The 20,775-nt window shown below is 44.5% G+C and overlaps 2 protein-coding genes across 2 annotated transcripts in view; both read left to right on the forward strand.

Moving 5' to 3' along the window:
* The first annotated feature begins 279 nt into the window (after positions 1-279).
* Positions 280-8,839, forward strand: LOC107117064 (granzyme A-like). Its single transcript, XM_015419097.1, has 5 exons — positions 280-340; positions 3,942-4,080; positions 5,304-5,445; positions 6,592-6,864; positions 8,597-8,839. The coding sequence occupies exons 1-5, from the start codon at positions 280-282 to the stop codon at positions 8,753-8,755; spliced, it is 774 nt and encodes a 257-aa protein (XP_015274583.1). The 3' UTR covers positions 8,756-8,839.
* Positions 8,840-19,289: 10,450 nt separating this feature from the next.
* The window catches only part of LOC107116990 (granzyme A-like), a gene marked incomplete at its 3' end in the record, with an annotated part of 17,807 nt that continues 16,321 nt past the window's right edge, over positions 19,290-20,775 (forward strand). The window contains exon 1 of the mRNA XM_015419027.1: positions 19,290-19,443. Within this exon, the coding sequence (XP_015274513.1) occupies positions 19,290-19,443 (154 nt within the window). The remainder of the gene's footprint in view (positions 19,444-20,775) is intronic.

The following is a 20,775-nucleotide window of genomic DNA, read 5'->3' on the forward strand; positions in this document are numbered from 1 at the left end:
GTATTTGTCACCTCAGTTTTTCACAGCAACATCAAATATACAGATGTTACAGGAAATATTCATATATAGCAGACCACGTACGCAGTGAGACAGCATCTACCCCGCTAAAACTAGTCAGCACTCTCCAATGCTTAGAAAGCCCAAAGGCCACATTGGGGGTGATTCATCTTTCTGTTTCTGAAAGAACAGTCATAGCACAAAAAACCCAGAGCCCACTTCCTTTATGTTCTCAATATATATATTGGATACTTAATTGGGGAGAAACACAAAGCAGTAATGATGGAGCTTTCCTTTGTCTTATATTTTTCTGCTGCCATTCTGCTTACGGGGATTCCCAAAGGTAAGTGCTATCATGTTGTATCTGGACTTTTACCCTACCCATGTCTGGACTGTCAATTGCAACCTTCTGAAATAGATCTGTACTTTCTATGGTCTGCACAGTATCTGGCAAAGTGCTGATATTGTGGAGTATACAGGTTGAGTTTGGGGTTCCCCCTTCTGCCCTGCATCAGATGTAACTGTCAGGTTATTCTCAGTTTTCAAGCACATGGTGCCTAATTCTGATCAGGACCATGTCATATTTGGAAAAAGAACTTGTCTTCCTCCCATGTCGTTTTCCTGACCCCAGCAATTGGCCTGGCAGTGCACCTTTATCCCAGGTACACATGAACACATGAAGCTGCCTTATACTGAATTGGACCCTTTGTCCGTCAAAATCAGTATTGTCTACACAGGCTGGAAGTGGCTCTCCAGGGTCCCAAGCAGAGGTCTTTCACATCACCTACCATCAGATCATTTTACCTGGAGATGCCAGGGATTGAATTCGAGACCTTCTGCATACCAACCAGATGCTGTATCATTGAGCCACAGCCCCTTCCCCATGTAACACATGGATTTCCCCAAATAGTACCCTGTGGGACAGTTTCAGGTTGGGAGAATGGTGCCAGGGGCTGGCTGAAGCCCCTTCTGGACCTGTGCGCTAATCTTAACTTTAACCGGGCATTCCGTGTATTGAGGAGAACTTGCAGCTTACATCTGTCATGTCTGACAGAGTGGGGAGGACTCCAGGCTTAACCTGTATTGTTGCTAGGATGAATAACACCTTGAATTCCATTCTGAAAGGAAAGAGATGGACATTTGTAAATAGAAGCAAACGTGAGCAGTTGCTTGCTTCAGGTAAGTAAATATGGTTTGGGGAGGGGTAAATACCTTTCTAGCAGGTGATTGAATACTGCAGGTGGGGAACAGTTAACTACTCTTCCTCCTCCACATCGTCTTGCCTTCCAGTTTGCCCCACCGAGTTTGCTTTCCCTTAATAGAAACATCCTTTGGGTTTTGGATATAATGCTTAGTTAGGCTGTGTGTAGTTCATAGGAGCAGGTTTATAGCTTGGCCATGCTACTGGAGCTGGCCTCGTTGGATAAGCTGGTAGCAGCGGTGGTCAGCGACAGCTTTTACCAGCTTTGGCTGGTGATCCAGCTGTAACCTTTCCTTGCCACTGGGTGCATGCCCTGATTACACCTAGATTAGAATACTGCAATATTGCTTCATGGGGGACTGCCCTTGAAGAACGTCTGGAAACTCAATTGATACAGAATACTGGCTGGGATGAGTCATAGAGTCCAGATCACTCCAGTGTTGTTCCACCTACCGTGGCTCCCAATTTGGTTCCAGGCCCAATTCAAGGTGTTGGTATTGACTTTTAAAGCCCTATATGGCTTGTGGCCAGCATAATTTAAGGACTGCTTACTCCCTTTCATACGTACCCAATCACTATGGTCATCTGCCTTTTTGTGTCTTTTTGATCATGGCAATAAAATATGGAATTCCCTTCCCAGGATTCAGTTCCCCCCCCCCCAGCATTTTATTTTCACCAGTGTTCTCACTTATCCTTCTTCTCATTTGTGTGTTTTATCTAATTGTTTTTAATTGTTATATAAAGTTGTTTCTATATTTTGACAGTTTGCTGCATTTGGGGCCTTACGTTGGGTAGAAAGCTGGCAGAAAAATGCTTAGATAAATAAAATAATAAAATAATCAGGGCTTGATAAAATTGTGATAAGCATGATTAAATCCCATTTAAATGCTGCTTCTTTGCTCTGCTCAGCTTCCAGCTTGGTATAGTGTTTAAGAGCGGTGGACTCTAATCTGGAAAACTGGGTTTAATTCCCCACTCCTCCCCATGAAGCCTGCTGGGTGACCTTGGGCCAGTCACAGTTGTCTCAGAGCTCTCTCAGCCTCACCAACCTCACAGGGTACCTGTTGTGGGGAGAGGAAGGGAAGGAGACTGTAAGCCACTCTGAGACTCCTTCAGGTAGTTAAGAGCAGGGTATAAAACAAACTCCTTCTTTCCCAGAATTGCACTGAGGATTTATATCAGTGGAACTGTCGGGCCTGATTAGAATGGTCTATTTCTCTGGGGTGGCCACACAGCTAAGCAAAAGGATAGCCACATTAGTCTGCTGCATACAAATATCAAAAGAGTCTTGTGGCACCTTAAAAACTAACAAATTTATTCTGGCACAAACTTTTGCAAGCTGGAGCCCATTTAGTCAGATGCAAAAAGTGTTGCATTCAGTTGATACTGTTAGAAACTTTTTCAGCCAAACACAGCCTGCCTCCCTGACCACATATTCAATAGCAGACAGACCAAATATAGAATGTTTGATGCATGCAGAGGTCCATCGGTGGCTATTAGCCACAAGATATAGATAGGGGCTCCGGGGCAAGTGATGCTCTGTCATCTTGGTGCTTGGAGGGGGTCAACAATGGGAGGGCTTCTAGTGTCCTGGCCCCACTGCTGGACCTCCTGATGGCACCTGGTATTTTTGGCCACTGTGTGACAGAGTGTTGGACTGGGTGGGCCATTGGCCTGATCCAACATTGGTTTCTCTTATGTTCTTATGCAGCGTTCTGCCTTTTGACATCATACTGACAGTAACATAGTTTTGCTATATAAATGCAGTCCTGTGCAGGATGACTTGGTCTATACTAACTGAAATCAGTGGGCTTAGACTGGAGTGACTATGCATAGGACTGCAGTGACAGGATTGCTAGTTCTGGGTTGGGAAATTCCTGGAGATTTCGGCGGTGGAGACTGGGAGGGTGGGGTTTGGGGAGAGGATGCCCCTCAGCTGGGGTATAATACCATATAGTCTGAAGCAGCCATTTTCTCCAGGGGGATCTGATCTCTGTTGTCCGGGGAATCAGTTGTAATTCTGGGAGATCTCAAGGCCCCACCTGGAGGCTGGTAACCCTAACTGTATATGCATTCATTCTTTGGAGCACGACGTAAGGCCCATAAAGCCAAATCCGTCCCATCAGTCATGTGCAGCAGCCAATCAAGAAATCAATAAACCCATTTTGTTGCCTGCTTGGGATTGACAAAATGGAGTTATTATAACACAAAACTGGTGAACAGTTCTCAGTCTGGCAGATCACAGGATGCATGGGCTTCCTTGCCATTATTATACTACTTTGTAGTGTTATCTCTCCTTATATATAATTGTGAAGTGGAGTGGCACTTTCCAGCTCTCCCATTGGCTGTGAAATGCGCTCTGTCAGCCATTGGCCCGTTAGCCGCCACTCAAGAGTACTCGCGTGCCATTGGCCGGGTGCTGGGTCTGCTCCTCTTCCCCGCCCCCTCCCCCTTCAGCCACTGTGCTGTCAGAATTACTGGCAAACAGCTTTCTCTCTAGAGGAAGATGCTTCTCCTGCTTGGTAGCACAGATCAGTTCCTCTGGAGAAAAAATGGTGGACTCAGTGTCATTATACCCTGCTGAAGTCACCACAGCAAATTGACACTGAGTGCCCATGGCCTTGGCACTCTCCCAGAGCCTCTTTCTAGAGCTTGTATTTATTTCCACAATGGGCCTTATTCCTAGTTAATAGATAAAACCTATAGACCCCCAACCTGATTGGCATGGCTTGTTTTTGCTTAGGTCAATGTGCCGGTATAATTGGAGGGAAAGAATCATCTCCACATTCACGACCTTTCATGGCCCTAATCAAAGGAAAAGACTACTGTGGAGGAACTTTGGTCAAGCAAAGCTGGGTTTTAACAGCCGCTCACTGTAATCTGTAAGTCTGGATTTCTGTTGTTGTTTGTCAAATTCTGCTGGACATAATTTGTCATTGAGCAAGACCATATCCTGTGGATCCTAAAGTACTGCTTTGGTGTCTAAGTAATGATAAGAGCACTGGAGTTAGGGATAACAAACACACTCAACTTTTATTCAACTTGTGTGACCCTTATTTCCTTCCCACTCTGTTACTATAGATAGTACAAATTCTTGGATCTTTATGCTCAATTGTTACTTTGCATGTTTGCTAGGAGGCCTAAACTTGATAACAATAAACAGACAAGCTTTATCTCTTTACTGCTTTTTCAGGAACAGCACCCAAGCCCTGCCTGTCTAAACCAATACTCTAAAAACTCCCTGTTGGACTTCCTGCCTATCTCAGAATACCTTCTACCCCTTCTACCTCACCCCCCCCTTCAGTCTATAGTTGGATGTTACAAACCACCTCCAGTAATTTTCCCCCCTCCAGCACTCCATTCAGTGTTTCAGATCTGAGTGGTCTGAATGGAATAGGGAAGGAGAAAGGTGGAATATTCTGCTCTCCATCACAACTGCATCCTTGAGTCCACCACAGGGATGCAGTATGGTCTAGTTTGTCCTTCAGTCTGTCCTCCCGAGAGTTCCATTTGTGTGAACATCTAACTGATACTTAATGCTTGAAATCATTTAACAAGCCTCATTTCTGATTTTTAATTCCACATGAGTTTTCGGTATATTTCTTTACTCCCTTCAAGTATTGCAGTATCTCTTCATCACCAGTCAAAAGATTCTTGTTGCTAACTTGTGTGTCATTGATTGAAACTGGTGTTTTATAGTATTTTAAACCGGGGAGAGTAAAAGGGTGAGTGTGGCATCCAGTAATATTTGCCCAAGGTAAACCACAAGCTATGTGTTGGCGGGGGGGGGGGGGGGGGGGGGGGGGGGGAGGTCAGCCTTTCAAAAGTATATAGTGATGAATGTGCATATAGTTGCCTTATGTTTGTGGACCTGCATTGGTCCATCTAGCTCACTATATACTCTGACAGTAGCTTGCTAAGATCTCAGGCAGAAAAAGAAAATATTTCCCAATATATGAGACCATGCAAGTGGAGATGGCAGGGACTGATTCAGGCGGTGAACAAAACAAGTTCCACTGTGAAGAACTTATCAGAAAGGACAATGCTGATGAGAAATGAAACTCTGGTCACCCTTTAAGTTATAAGTGTCTTTTTATCTTCGCAGTGGCAGCAATCCTGAAATCATTCTTGGAGCTCATTCATCATCTAAGAAAGAAGAAAGCCAGCAGATTTTTAAAACTGCTAAACTGGTACCTTACCCATGCTTTGATTGGGAGACCCTTGACAACGACATTATGCTTCTGCAGGTACATTTTTAAAACAACACAATAAATGCTAATGGAAATCACACTTTGTATTGTGTTACCTTAAGTTTATAAGAAATTTCAGAAGCTCATCCTTCTTGCCATGTGAGTAATATATTTTACCACCAAATTCAACTGTCTGAAACTGAAGTAGTCACTCAAATGGCAATTAGAGTTCAGTTTTACGATTATGTTATTAGCAAATGCAGTATCTGTAAGCGCCCCAGCTCCCTGGTTCAGTTGGCAAGTTTTCAGTGGATACTGTTTTCATAAAGACTGCCATAGGCTATCCTATACATACCAACTGTAAGTTTAATAAAGAGTAACTTACAAGACACAGTTTACTAACTCATTGTTTTCATTCCTATGGTAGCCGTGGTGTGAGGGATGTCCCTTTATTGCTCAATTGCAATCCCATGAAAGATGATTCCTGGGATTGTGGGACCAAAAAACGAAACTGTGAGCCAGTTTGGTGTAGTGGTTAAGTAAGCGGACTCTAATCTGGGAGAACCGGGTTTGATTCCCCACTCCTCCACTTGCACCTGGCTGGATGACCTTGGGCAAGCCATAGTTCTGATAAGAACTGTTCTTGAAAAAGAGCAGTTTCTGTCAAGAGCTCTCTCAGCCCCACCTACCTCACTGGGTGTCTGTTGTGGGGAGGGGAAGGGAAAGGAGATTGTAAGCCGCTCTGAGACTCCGAGTGAAGGGTGGGGTATAAATCCAATCTCCTCCTCCTCCTCTTCTTCTTCTAATAGCCATGTGGACTGGGAGGACAGCACAAAATTGCCCCCTCCTCCCTCTTCTGCAAGCACCCACTCTGCGGATGCAATAGGCGGGAGGGTGGCTTTTCCCCCTCCTCAGTGCAGCCCCCTGACTTGCATGGATATTTATTCACATGTGCCTGCGCACAAGAAGAAGGTTCCCCCAGGTTCCAAACGATCACTGGGGAAAGATCCACAACTGCCAGCACCTTCCATTGATATTTATCTGGGCGACCACCAAGGGTAAACACTTTTGAAGTCTACCATTTTTTTCTGTTTTTCCTTGGCGGAGGGTGACAAACAACAAGCAATATTGCAAATAGTATTGTGGCATGAAATCTTAAGAACTAAACTTGCTCATCACTTCTGGGATTTATTATTCTTTTAGCTGAACGGAACAGCAAAACTCAACCAATACGTGAAGACCATTAAGCTTACCAATACTTACAAAGATCTCAAAGGAGGCACACAGTGTCTCGTAGCCGGATGGGGCATTACTCATAACAAAGACAGAAAGGGCTCAGATACACTGCAGGAAGCTAATGTCACAGTCTTTGAGAGAAGCATCTGCAATGAGAAGAAACACTACAATTCCAAACCTGTTGTCACAATGAACATGGTATGTGCCGGTGACAAGAAAGGAAAGAGAGATACATGTAAGGTAAGAAAGAGAATGATTTGCCAGCTAGGGGCCCACTCCTGAATGCCAATGTCCTAGTTCACAGCTTTCACAATCTTATTTTTATAAGTTTTCTGCCCCTGCAAACTCTGTGGGCAGCATTTGGCCCTATTTTTCTCCTATAATAAGTATTTCCAGTACATATTGTTTGACAACAAATAACTATTCTTTAACTCAATAAGAACACTTGAATTTAACAATATACAGTGTTTGGACTTTAATTAGTTGTATTAAGAAACCAGCAAGTTGTACCCACATATTTTCCGTCAAACAGCAATTTTGGACACTACTTCAAATCTATAATGATTTGATGTAGGCCTGTAATATTAGTTTCTGATCAGCTTTAGTTCCTCATGGATTATATATGGGATATATAATTGGTCCAAAACACCACCACCTGCATAGGAGTTTTTCAATCATCATCGTTGTCGTCATTGTTCTCATTGTTGTATGGCATTGTGTATAGTATAGCCAGGAGATCTTTGGTAAGATTGGGTGATTCTGCATCTAGCATTCGCTCCACATTTTCTCAACTGGGAAAACCACAGCTCAACACCACATTAAAATACCTCAGGGTGATGCCATACTGACTGCAAAGTCACTTCTGAATGGCCATAAAACAACCATAAATCTATGCAGAAGGTACCATAAAATCCAATGAGCAAAGGAAGTGAAAGTGGCAGGGAGTGTGGAGGCTACCATAAAATCCGATGCTCAAAGGAAGTGAAAGCAGTGTGCAATGCAGAGGGGAATTTCTGTTCCAACGTAGGTTTCGTAAAACAATGGAGGGAAAAGCCAGTGCAGAATCAGCCAGAATACAACGGATACATTTCTTTTCAAAAGACGGGCAAGCCCAACTGACATATAAAGCAAGAGCCTAAATTCTTGTTGGTTCAGCGTTCCATTAGCTGGCAAGCTGCACTGCAGGCAAAAACGTTGCTAGGACCAGTGTTCCCTCTAAGCTGAGTTAGTGTGAGCTAGCTCACAGTTTTTTAGCCTCTGGCTCACACATTTTTGTCTCAGCTCAGGAAGGATGGCTCTAGAGCAAACTGATTTATGCAGTAGCCAAATCACTCGCTCACTACTTTAATGCCAGTAGCTCACAAAGTAGAATTTTTGCTCACAAGTCTCCATAGCTTAGAGAGAACATTGGCTAGGACTGATAGAAAATGCTACATCAGTCTTTGCCGTGAATATTGCTCCCAATTTTCTATCAAGTTTAGATGGTAAGTATAGCACGTGTCGGGAAAGTTGAAAGCAGGAGGACAAGCGGAAGATCCAACATGAGATGCATTGACTCTATCAAGGAAGCCACAGCCTTCAGTTTGCAAGGTCTGAGCAAGGCTGTTAACAGCAGGATGTTTTGGAGAATGTTAATTCATAGAATTGCCATGAGTTGAAAGCAATTTGATGGCACTTAACACACAGGCCAATTTGGGTAGAAAGACAAAGGAGACATCATCAGAGATTCTTGCTTCTCTGTCAACCAAGTCTGGACACTATGATAATGCAAAGTCATCAAAACTAGGTCAAATAAGATATCAAGGTTTTCTCTAACCAACATAAGTTCCCAAAATAAAAGTGGCAAGGCACGCAACATTATTTGTACCCAAGAGAGGAGCGACAACTACAATTGCCAATTTTTTTAAATGTTGTGGCACATGCCAGCTTGTCCAAATGTTAATATTAAATCTCTCACTTCTTCTTTTGCCAGGGTGACTCTGGTGGTCCTTTGATATGCAACGGTGAACAAAGAGGCATCACATCCTTTGGTAAACCATCAAAATGTGGCACAGCCCAATACCCTGGTGTCTACGCTCGGCTTACAAAGACCCATCTCTTGTGGATAAATAAAATCATAGGGGGAGACTGAACATTGATTTTGTGGTTCCCTTTCCTGATACTTACCCATGTGGGAGGCCTTTAAGGTTTTCAATTTGTTTATAATTCCCATTCATTCAGGCAACAGTATATCATTAACACTGGTAATAGGACTCTTTTCCAATAAAATGTACTGGTCATATGAGTTCTAATTAAACAGTTCATAAATATAGTTGCATATTAGTAAAACTGTAATTGTGAGTTAAAGATTATACATGTATATACTTACTATCTCAGAAGATATGTTAGAGTAGAAGGAATGTCTCTCCTAAGAGAGGGTGTACCACTCAGCTTTTAAATACTTAATAAAGGATCTTGGGAAAAATTGCTTTGCAATTAATCATGGACATGATTCATCTAGCCAGTTAATCAATTAAATATGGCAGCCCTAGTTAGTATTCTGGATTTTATTTTAACAGATGTGGGACTAAGGGAGTAATCTAGGGTTGCCAGGTTGGTTGGTGAGTGGGTGAATGGGAAGGGGGGAAAGAGGCATAGAAAGACGAGTATGTGGGTGCTGCTGGGAGGAAGAAAAGAGGAAATGGTGTGGGGAGGGGGAAACAGGGGCAAATGAGGTGGTCCCAGCAAGTCTTGATGGTTTCCCTCTGCTCAACCGGGCCCAGCCCAGTGACCAGCACCATGCAATTGGGCTAGCAGCCTGCACCATGCAGCAGCTGGAACCAAGCACCGTTTTCTCAGGGAGAGGCTGTCAGGGGGAGGGAAGGAGGGAAAGATGAAGTCAGGTAGGTTGGCTGGTGGGTGGGATGGAAAGAAGGAATCAGGACAAGTGGACAGGCTATGGGGGCTTTCAGGGAAGGAAAAGTGTAGTGGGAGAGCAGGAAATGAGATGTTCCCTGGAAGTTCCCTCACTTATTATATGTTCTCTCACTTATTATATGTAACGCTTGGCATGGCCCCAACTGCAGATCATTAAATCTGGATATTGGGGCCATGTACAGAGAAAGGAGGGTTTTCTACAGACCTGGGGAACGCCCCCCCCCCTTTGCAGAATAATGCAGAAAACTAAAAATTGATTTTTAAAAATCCCTGTTATACAAACTGGACACAGAGAAGGGGAAATTAGCTTTAAAAGGGTTCCAGAAAGGAATAATGTGAGACCTTGTGGCCTCTCTATACCAGGCTGGATCTTGGTAGGGGTGCTCCAGAATAAAATTATGAAGAAAGGGAGTGTGTGAGAGAGTAATTGTAAACAAATGACTTTATTGTATACAAAATAAAATAAAAAGATAAAAAATGTAAAGAACCTACCCTAGGCACCTGAGAACACATGCCCTAAGCAATCATGCATGCACACACATCAGCAAGAGCTTGCACTTATAGAGGGTAGAAAGGGGGAAATTAGTAGGTTTCAGGGAAGGGACACACAGCCTTAAATCTGGGGCTTGAGCTCTGGAGAGGTCCACGGGCAGATGCAGCTGAGGTCCAAGGAGGCAGAAAGGGGGAGAGAAATCCTGCAGAGTGTAACAGGAGTTCTCATAAGGAAACCAGAGTTCTGACAAACAGAAATTTGGACCGGAGATCTAAGGAACAATTTTCTGGGTCTGGGGTTCTTTTATGGACAGAAGGTCCCATGTCCCAGTAGGAGTTTGGCTATCCTGACTTTGGATTGGGTCAAGATAAAAAAAGTTGGAATCTTACTGGCTGGTTTAAAGTTAACTGCTGTCAAATTTTGGTTGGAAAAACTGAGGAAAATATCTTGATTAGGCCAAATTTGCATGGGAACAAAGAGCCTGGGCGAGGCAACATGAATTTAACATATTTTAATTAGGTTGAAGTGAGTCAGATCTAGGTGGACACAAAAGTGTGGGGGAGGCAAAAGAATTCCTGAAACAGGATAGAGGGCAAATTAATAACTTGAGCGCTTTTCTTGACTGAATAAAAAATAAAAAGGAAAAAGAGAAATTGGGAGTCGGTTAATGAAATAGCAAACTTGCTTAGGCGGGGCAGACAACTCTGAGGCATGTCAGGATACTGGGTGACGTCTCCGGTGTTGAAAGGTCTTTGTTACTGAAGACGATATGCCACTGAGCTGGGGGAGATTGCACTTGTCCTGCTTTCCTTGCAGCAACACCCTTCCTCTCAATTCCTGGGGATTTTCGATGTCATGGCTGAACCCAGGTGCCTTTATGAGGCCTTCACCTAAGTTTCAGGTTCCCTGGCACTTAGGCAGTAAAAGGGAATGCCTATTAAAACAAGTTCAAAATGAGAGGGGAATCCTACTATCCAAGGGGTCTCAACTGAATGAGTTGGTGGGGTCCTCACACCCCCCAAGAGAAATTTTATCTGCACAAGGTACTCTGAGTGGCGGGGGGGGGGCAGACAGGAAGAGCAGAAGGCTAATAGATGAGCCATTGAGTGCGATCCCACTGCCACCAGGATTTTCATGTTTTGCTTTTGGTGGCACTGCCTGGGGAAGGAGCCTGAGCCTGGCAGGGGCACAGCAGGTAAAAGATGGAGGAGAACTGGTAGCTACCCACACACTTTCCACCACCGCCATTGTTCGTCATCACATGAGCCAGGCAGGCAGAGGTGGCGGGGCTGCAGGCAGCAGGCTGAGTGGCAAGTGGCCAAGGGGAGAGGATGGGACTCCTCTCCATGAGATCTCTCAATTGTACAACAGAAATGGGAAAGGAAAGGAGAGAAGCAAGAAAGGGAACATATTTAGAAAAGAAGTTCAGATCTGGAAGTGGATCCAAAATTGGATCCAAATTTCCCAAGGAAATTTCTGTCTCTTGCTATATACTCTAGTTTCTCTTCAGATCATACAAAAGAAACAGTCTCTTGCTATCACGTTGATCAAATCGGTCAGTCAGTGGATCTACAGGCAGAGCCGCAGAGCCTGGAAGTGGTCTTACTCATCACCTACTACCAGATCCTTTTCCCTAAGTTTATCATGGGTTGACTTGGGGCTTTGTGAATGCAAAGCAGGTAGTCTACCACAAGGCCACAGCCCCACTCCAATCATATGACAGAAATGGCACCTTTTCACAGGAAGAGCAGAGGGTGTTGCTTGTGAAAAAGGAACAAAACCAAGACCACTTCCTTTATAATCCCTCTGTATATGAGATACTTCACTGTGGGGTGGAATGCAAAGCAACAACCATGGGCTCTCCTCTTTGCCTTGTACTTCTCTCCTGCCATTCTTTTCCTTGGAACGGATAGAGGTAACTTTCTCACATTAGAAGGTTTTCTTTTCCTCACTGTCTACTCCCCTAGATTAGTATGCACAGCACAACACGATATAATGAAAGAACCAAGCTTATTGTGTTTTTCTATTGTTTTTTTCTATTGACCTTCTGGGACATGTCGTATACCTTGCCTGTCCTTGAAAGCTGTCCTTGAAAGAGCAGTTCTCTCAGAGTTCTCTCAGCCCCACCTACCTCACAGGGTGTCTGTTGTGGGGAGGGTAAGGGAAAGGAGTTTGGAAGCCGCTCTGAGACTCCGAGTGAAGGGCAGGGTATAAATCCAATCTCCTCCTCCTCCTCCTCCTCTTCTTCCTTTCCTCCAAGGAGCTCAGGGTGACAGATATGGAGTTCTCCCATTCTATCCTCACAACAGTGTGAGGCTGAGAAATAGGGACTTGTTTCAGGATACCAAATGGGTTTCAGGGATAAATATTACCCTGTATTATACTATATGATACTGTCTTGTGTATATCTGTTCATCTCTGTCACTCTGTGCGGTTTACACAGAAAGTATGGAAAGAAAAAAGCAATACATTATCTTAAGCAGCTTCATTAGGTTGGCTTTTTTCTTCTTAGGTGACTGTGCTGATATTGTTGGAAGGAGACAATCAGTTCTACATTAAAGACCTTTTATGGTTATGGTCACATTTGCTTGCTATTGTCTCTTCAACCACTTGATGGCTCAATCACAACAACCATGGCCAAGCAGCTCATATGACTGCAGATCATATGACTGCAACACAGTGGCCAGCAGAGGGAGTAAGAAACACATGGAATTTCAAGCATTCAAACAAACTCATATTCAATGTCATTTCTAGTTTGGCAGTTGATCTGTTCACAGCGGAATCGGGTCAACTACAGACCTTCTGCATGTATTCTCTCCCTCTGTGTTTTTCCAGTTGCTGTGTTGGTTCATTTCTTATAGACATGCTGGAATATAGGTAACATAATCTGAGCTAGAACGCAGTCGTCATCAGCAAGTGGCAAAGCTCTATCCCCTTTTTACTTTTACTTTTTTGTTGTGCTTGTGCTACATCAGGCTACTTAACCAGTTTTTATAGGACCAGTGTTCCCTCTAAGCTGATTTAGCGTGAGCTAGGTCTCAGGTTTTTAGTCTCTGCCTCACACATTTTTGTCTCCGCTCAGGAAGGATGGCTCCAGAGCAAACTAATTTATGCAGTAGCCAAATCGCTCTCTCACAACTTTAATGCCAGTAGCCCACAAAGTAGAATTTTTGTTCGCAAGACTCCACAGCCTAGAGGGAGCATTGCTCAGGACTAGACTGAAAAATCTAGCTTAGAGAGGTCATTAGCTTCTATCTCTTCTTGTGACCAGATTGCAAAGCCATTTCATTCAGTGAAAGACTAATTTATTTCTACCAATTTCACTGTATTTTTAAATTGTACACAATAAAGCCAATAGCTACACACACACGAAAAACCATCATGTCAGGGATTATGTTTTTCTGAGCCTTATCTCTCATAGCCCACTTTCACGTATGCAGGGAAGTGATTTTTCAATACAAATATGTGTTTTCCTAAGTGAAATGTTTACTGATTTTCCACCAGCACAGAAATGTTTTAATATTTTTAATTACTTACTGACTTAATAATTCCTTTAAAAACCTTTATCTACCCAGAATATGGTATTCTTTGCATCACAACAGTACTTAGAACATCAGCCTGTTCTGTATTTCATGCACTTCTTAGTTGAAAAATTTCAGTAAACCATTAAATGCAAGACCTTCATTTATCCTGCCTTTTTCCATAGACTAACCAAAGAAAGGCACCTTTACCCAATGATAACCTCAAGTCTGTCTTTTTCTTTCCCCCAAAGTGGCTTAGGCTGCTTTCTAGTTTTGGTGTGTTGGCGGGGGGGGGGGGGGGTGGAGGAATACAAAGAGGTATCACATCTTTTGGTGAACCCAAGAATCTACACTCATATCACAAAGCCCCATCTAATTAAGGAAACCATAGGGTGGAAGCTTCATCTGATCACTAGATGTTACGCTTTGCTCTCTTGTTACCCATTGATGTAGTGCCTTTTTTAAAAAGCTGGTATTTTGATTTATGCTCAGCCCATTCACCTTTGTGCCATGTGTCACTCCTAAGCTTGCCCTGCAGGGAGGGCGGGATAAAAATCAAATAAATAAATAAAATAATTCCGTTTGCATAGAGGCATGCGATTTCACACAGTGGCCAACCAGTTGAACTGAAGAGCCAGAAAATAGGGCACAGATGCCAAGACCTCATAGCGCTGGTATTTAGAGATTTGCTGCCTTTGGAACTGGAGGGTTCCTTTATTCATCTTGGCTAGTAGCCATTGATTGGCCTACTCTTCATGAATGTGTCTTTGACGTCTAGCTCCCTTTTAAAGCCATCGCCATATACAGTGTCTGAAAATTCCACAATTCAATTACTTGTTTATTTTGTTTATTTATTTTATTGGACTTATAGCCCTCCCTCTGCAGCACAGCAGGGCTTGGGATGGGTAACAACACTGTGAAGTGAAGAAGTACTTTTCCCCATTCTAAATCTATTGTTCATCCTGTTTATTGGGTGTCCTCAGGTCTATGTCCTCCTCCTCCTCCTCCTCCTCCTCCTCCACCCCCTGCATGATTTTATAAACTTATGTTACCTAAGGTGAAACTCTCTGTTAGGGTGGATATTCTCACTTTCAGAGCTGAAGGTTGTCCTAGACAGCCTTTCTACTCCTTCCAGCTCTACAGTGTTAAAAATAAAACACCAGGAAGACCTCATCAGCGGACTTTGAAGACTCATTTTGAAGACTCTGGCAAAAAAAAACCTGCTGTTAGGAGCCCAGTTGCCACAATTGTCATGATAGGGTTGCCATCTCCTGGGTTTGATCTTTCTGGAGATTTGGGAGGATGGAGCCTGGGAAAGGAAGGGTTTGGGGAGGGGAGTGACCTTAGTGGGGTATAAATGGCATAGACTTCATGTTCCAAAGCAGCCATTTTCTTCAGGGGAAGAGAACTCTGTCATCTACAGATCAGTTGTAATTCCAGGAGATCTTCTGGAGGTTGGCAATTCTATGACTCATGGTTGTAAATGCAAGAGGAAAATGGAGATGTGTATGGGCATTTTGTGAATTCTGGTGGGAGAAATATGAGCGGTTGGGTACTGTGCATAGCACCCCCCCCCCCCCCCCCCAAGCTTGGGATTTCTCCACAGCACTGTTGCAAGCTTTGGCATTCTGCAGAACTTTTGCAATTTCTGCAGATTACCAAAGCTTGCAAAAGTTCCACAGAATGCCAAAGCTTGCAAGAATGATCTGCAGAAATCTTGCGTGCTTGGGAGATCTGCAGAATTCTTCCTCAGGCTGAGCATTGACCCAGTACAAGCTTTGGAGATTAGTAGAGAAAAATCAAACACTTGAAACCATGGTTAATAAAACGAATGGAGAAAGGTTGACCATTGGCTTTTGACAATCTTGCACAGAACAGCATGAAAACTTGGAGCCAGTACTTCCATATACAAGGAGACTCGTGGTTCTCATACCCTCAAAACCCTCCAAATGATCACACAGCACTGCCCACATGAAACATGGATTCAGAATATGGTGAGTGCCCCAGAGAGCAGACAATGCATTGTGATCTATGCATACCCCTGCACCCACAGGATGCCAGCCTGAAGGCCACCGACTCCCATTGTAAGTGAAATTATCACTATGGCAGTAGCACACTACTGACAAGTCCTAGATTGCAATATTTTTCAACAGTAATTGGACCTGATAATGCATTGACATTGCCCAGTCTCTTTCTCCTCCTAACATCAGCCAGCTTCAAATGGCAGGGCTCAATTGCAAGGGTACAGTAGTGGCACATCAGGTAATACAACCCAAAAGATAGGAAAGGCCTTCACTGAAATGCAATCTGCTACCTTGGACTTCTCCCAGGTACCAAGCAGCAAGAATTGATTTAACATCTGCTCTCTGGATTCCAATAAAAGGAATTATGCTTTGACACCCTATTGATGCTACTCTTACCCAGGTAACAAATGTATCAAGGACCTATCCCTATCTTGGTTGGCTGATTTTGAAGTCTGTGTCTATACATGTAGGGGCAGGTAGCATGGTATAGTCAGAGGTCATTTCGGGGGGGACACGGGGGAACGCAGTTCCCCCGGGTGGGGTGCAGGGGGCGGGGCACATGACGAAGCCCCGCCCCCTGCTTCCGGCCGCCCCGCTTCCAGCCCTCATTCAGCCAGGAGGAGGCAGGAGAAGAGGGAGGGTAAGTTGCTTCCTCCCCGCCTCTCCCCACCCCTGCCTGCCTGGGGCCAGGGAGGGCCTTGGCGGGGCTTCCTCGCACTCCCGCTGGCCTTGCAGGTCCACCGCCGGGCCCCTGATGTCAGGGGGTGTGGCATATGCTAATGAGTTATGCTAATGAGTTCCCCTAGCTCTTTTTCTATGAAATGACCCCTGGGTATAGTATAGCCCAATCACATCAGATGTCACAAGCTAAGCAGGGTGGTACTTGGCTGGAAGACCACCAAAAAGACTTTGCAGAGAACAGCAATAGCAAACCACCTCTGCTTAATCACTTGCCTTGAAAACCCTATGGGGTCACCATATGTAGGCTGTGACTTGACAGCACTTTACACACACACACACATATACAAGTGGATCTAGGGGAGGTCCCCTATGAATTTAAGGTTGCTGGCTTGGACAGGATCTATTCTATACACTCCTGAACTTCCTAAACCTGTGCCTGACATTTTCCCAGAAAGTACTTTTCTTGGGGCATCTTCTTTGTGGAAGACGTAATTGGACCCCATAAATCCAATCCTCACCAAACTTAGAGGGCAGGGAGAGGAGAGTAATCCGAAATCTCCTGTGAGTTTGATGTCTCTAGCCTGCACAGAATCTGTTCAATACACTCCTGAACCTCCACCTGTCATTCCTTCAGAAAGCACTTTCCTGGGGACACCTTCTTTGGAGGGCCATAATTTGGATCCCTGAGATCCAATCCTCACCAAACTTGGACGGCAGGTAGAGGAGGAGGAGGAGGAGGAGGAGAGGGAGAAGGAGAAGAAGAAGAAGAAAGAAGAGGAGGAGGAGGAGGAGGAGGAGGAGATTGGCTTTATACCCAGCCCTTCACTACCCAAAGGTGTCCAGAACTGTCCTTGAGAGAACAACCCTGACAGAACTATGGCTTGCCCAAGGTCATCCAGCAGCTGCAAGTGGAGGAGTAGGGAATCAAACCCGGTTCTATTAGAGTCCGCACACTTAACCACTACACCAAGCTGGCTCTTAACCACTACACCAAACTTAGCAATGACTGCATATAAATCTAAATTAACCAACTAGAGTTTGCAATCAGATGGTAAACCAGAATCAGAAATAATGTATGTTTGCCCATTGTGGTTTATGCTAATTATAGTTTAGCATGATGTCTACATTATAATTATTGTTAAGAACTTTATAGGTGCCCTGCTCCATCGACTCCAGCATCCTCTTTCACACAGCAGTCAGGCCATTGCACATGCACATGTGATACAAATCCCACATTTATCCAGATACTGGTCCTTGGTTGCATTGTAGAATGAATGTATGTTGGCGCTTTCTTACAAACAAATGTATGTACATTACCGGGCAGAATTTGCATGCATTCACCATAACATGTAAACAGAGCTAGAATGGATGGTCAATTGATCTGGTTCCACTTGGAGACCATTATATGTAGAGTCCAGAAATGTCCCACTTTATATTTTTAGACTCAAAGTGGCTAACAAAGCAACACCAGCTTGCAAACACATGGTAAACCCAATATCACCATCCATCAACAAGGTAAAAAAGACAAACAGAATAAAAACAACACAAAAACACAGGCAGGGAGGCCAAAGTCGTCCACCTTCAACAAAATGCCATCTAAAATAAAGCCATATTGCATGTCTTCCTGAATGCAGTACTCTCACAGCTATAGTATAATATTTAAATTTTAGGGAGAAACTGAGGATAGACTGCAATAAACAGAAATGTTGAAACAGGAAAGCAGCTCTGGGGCCATTTGCCTTTTCCCCACCAAAGTTGCAAGTAACTTTGGACTGCCTTGCCACCTCAAGTTTCCTGCACAACATTTGACAAAACAAATAAACAGATAAGACAATTAATGCCTTGGTTATTTGTATAAATTGTCCCACATTGTCATAGTCTAGAAAACAAGGTGCACTGAGCAAGATCCTCAGTCTCTTGAGATCAGTATCAAGAAAAAACAGAGACAAAAGAAAAAGAAAGGTGACTGATGCTTGAGAACTGCCAAACTGATGTCTTGGGACACGCACAGGACAAACCCTACAGGCTCTCTTTTCTCCCTGTCATTACTGCTGGTTTTTGCAACATAGCCATAGATATCAAGACACAGAGGACTGCATGGAAAACCTCTGTGACTAATTATGAACCCTACAAAACAGCGAGGAAGAATTGGGTTTCCTCACAGTTTCTTCCATCTAGCCTCAGCTGAACACATTAAGTTGTCTTATACTGACCATCAGTCCATCAAGGTTGTCTACTCACACTGGCAGCACCTCTCCAGGGTCTCAGGCAGAGGTCTTTCACAGCACCTACTACCTGATCCTTTAAACTGGAGATGCTGGGGATGGCCAGGCCACCTGAAGCAGGGCCCTCAAAGATGACCAAAGTGGGTGGGTTCATATGAGAGAAGGTATGCTGTTCCCCCCAAGCCATACAGAGATGTAAAGAGCAATGGCCGCACCTTGGGTCGGGAAGCAAACTGGGAGCCAGTGTAGATGGAACAAGACTGGAAAGATATGCTCCCTCTGATGCCCTGCAATCAACATTCTGGGCGCAGATTTCTGTGCTAACTGTAGCTTTCCAGGCAGTCTTCAAAGACAGCCCCACATAGAGTTCATTGCAGTAATTTAATGTTCCCAGGGCATGCACCACGGTGGCAAGATCTTTTCTGCCCAGGAAGGGCCACAGCTGGTGAAAGGCACCCCGGCCACCACTGACACCTGTTTATCCAGTTCTCATAAACTGATTTTTGCAGCACATATATTAAAAATGGCTTAAAATTACAAGAAACGTCCCCCCCCCCCCCCCCCGGGCCAATATCAAAATGAGCAGCTGTCCAGGCAGAGATCACTCCAGTGTCTCAGGCAGAGGTCTTTCATGTCACCCACTACCAGACACTTGTCACAAAAAACACTGGAGGCTTGGAATTGGAAATCTGGAAACTGAGCCAGAGCCCCTCCCCTAATCATATAACAAATATTGCCTAATCAGAAATAGAACTTTTTTACAGACATCCCAAAGACCTCTTTGTGGGTGCTTCATGTAAAAACAATGCCCTTAAAAGGGAATAACCAAAACTACTTCCTTCATATTCTCCATATATATGAGGAATTTCACTGTGGGGTGGAACACAAAGCAGCAACAATGGGTGTTCTCTTTGTCTTGTCCTTCTCCGCTGCCATTCTTTTCCTCGGAATGCACAGAGGTAAGTGTTGCGTCAGACTGAGGTCTTTTTCTCACTGCCTACCACATAGTGTCTGAAGTACAGCATGATAGAATGATGAAATGACTGGGCAACCCAAACTGTTTAATGTTTTTTCTATTGAGCTTCATCTATTGCACATTTATTCTCTACTTTCTCCAAGAAGCTCAGGGTGGAAGACATTCCACCTTCACAAGAAAGGTAAGTTAGAAATGTGAGGCTGAGAGCTAATGACTTGTGTCTAATTACCAAATAGTTATCATACATGAAGAGGAATTTGAACCCTGCGGCCAAGGTACAATATTCTGTCCACAATATAATACTCCGTCAGATATGAGCTCTTCTGCATTCTCATTTTTGTGTCTAGTATGCCCCTATTGCTTTGTTGTTTTTTTCTCCACGTGCTTTGCTCTGTCTAGTGATCAATTCAATATTACATCACTGCATGTCCGGCATAAAAACCTGCAGTTTAAATCTGTCAGGCATACAGCAACGTAGCGTCCGCTAGCTCACGCCCAGCCCAATTGTTTAGAACAATTCGGTCCTTGACAGCTCTGCCACAGGGCAGACAAAATAGTAGGAAATTAGATATTGGCTGTGAGGCTTTTGCGAGCTATTTCGCGGATAAAGTCTTGGCGCTCCGCCGCGCCCTCCCCGCCACAGTTGAAACAGTGATCGAACTTGAGGCCCCTTGCACGTCCTCGCAGGATTTAGAATGTTTCGACCCGCTCAGTTTGGAGGAAGTTGACAGATTGCTCGTATCTGTGCGTCCAACCACGTGCTGCCTGGATCCGTGCCCTTCCTGGCTCCTTAAGGCGGGCCATGAGGGGTTTCGAGGTGCCGTACGGGAGATTGTTAACAAGTCCCTCATGGAGGGACGGTTCCCTGAGGCACTCAAGGAGGCGATGGTCCGCCCTCTCCTGAAAAAACCAACTCTGGACCCGGCCGAATTGGCCAACTATCGGCCGGTGTCTAATTCGCCCTATTTGGGCAAATTGATTGAGAGGGCGGTGGCGACACAGCTTCAGAGCTTTCTGGAGGACGCTTCTGTCCTGGATCCACTCCAGTCCAGCTTTCACCCTGGTCATAGGACGGAGACGGCGCTGGTTGCCCTTACTGACGACCTCCGGAGGCATCTGGATCGAGGTGATGTGGTGGCACTGGTGTTGTTAGACCTGTCAGCCGCGTTTGATACGGTCGACCACCAGTTGCTAACCCACCGCCTCGCCGACGTGGGAATACAGGGGCTCGCTCTTCAATGGCTTGTCTCTTTTCTCCAAGGTCGGGGACAGAGGGTGGCGATAGGGGAACAGCAGTCCCGGAGGCACCCACTTG

The sequence above is a fragment of the Gekko japonicus genome, unplaced genomic scaffold (genome assembly GCF_001447785.1).
Source record: "Gekko japonicus isolate JY-2015 unplaced genomic scaffold, Gekko_japonicus_V1.1 scaffold176, whole genome shotgun sequence".
Classification (NCBI taxonomy): Eukaryota; Metazoa; Chordata; class Lepidosauria; order Squamata; family Gekkonidae; genus Gekko; species Gekko japonicus.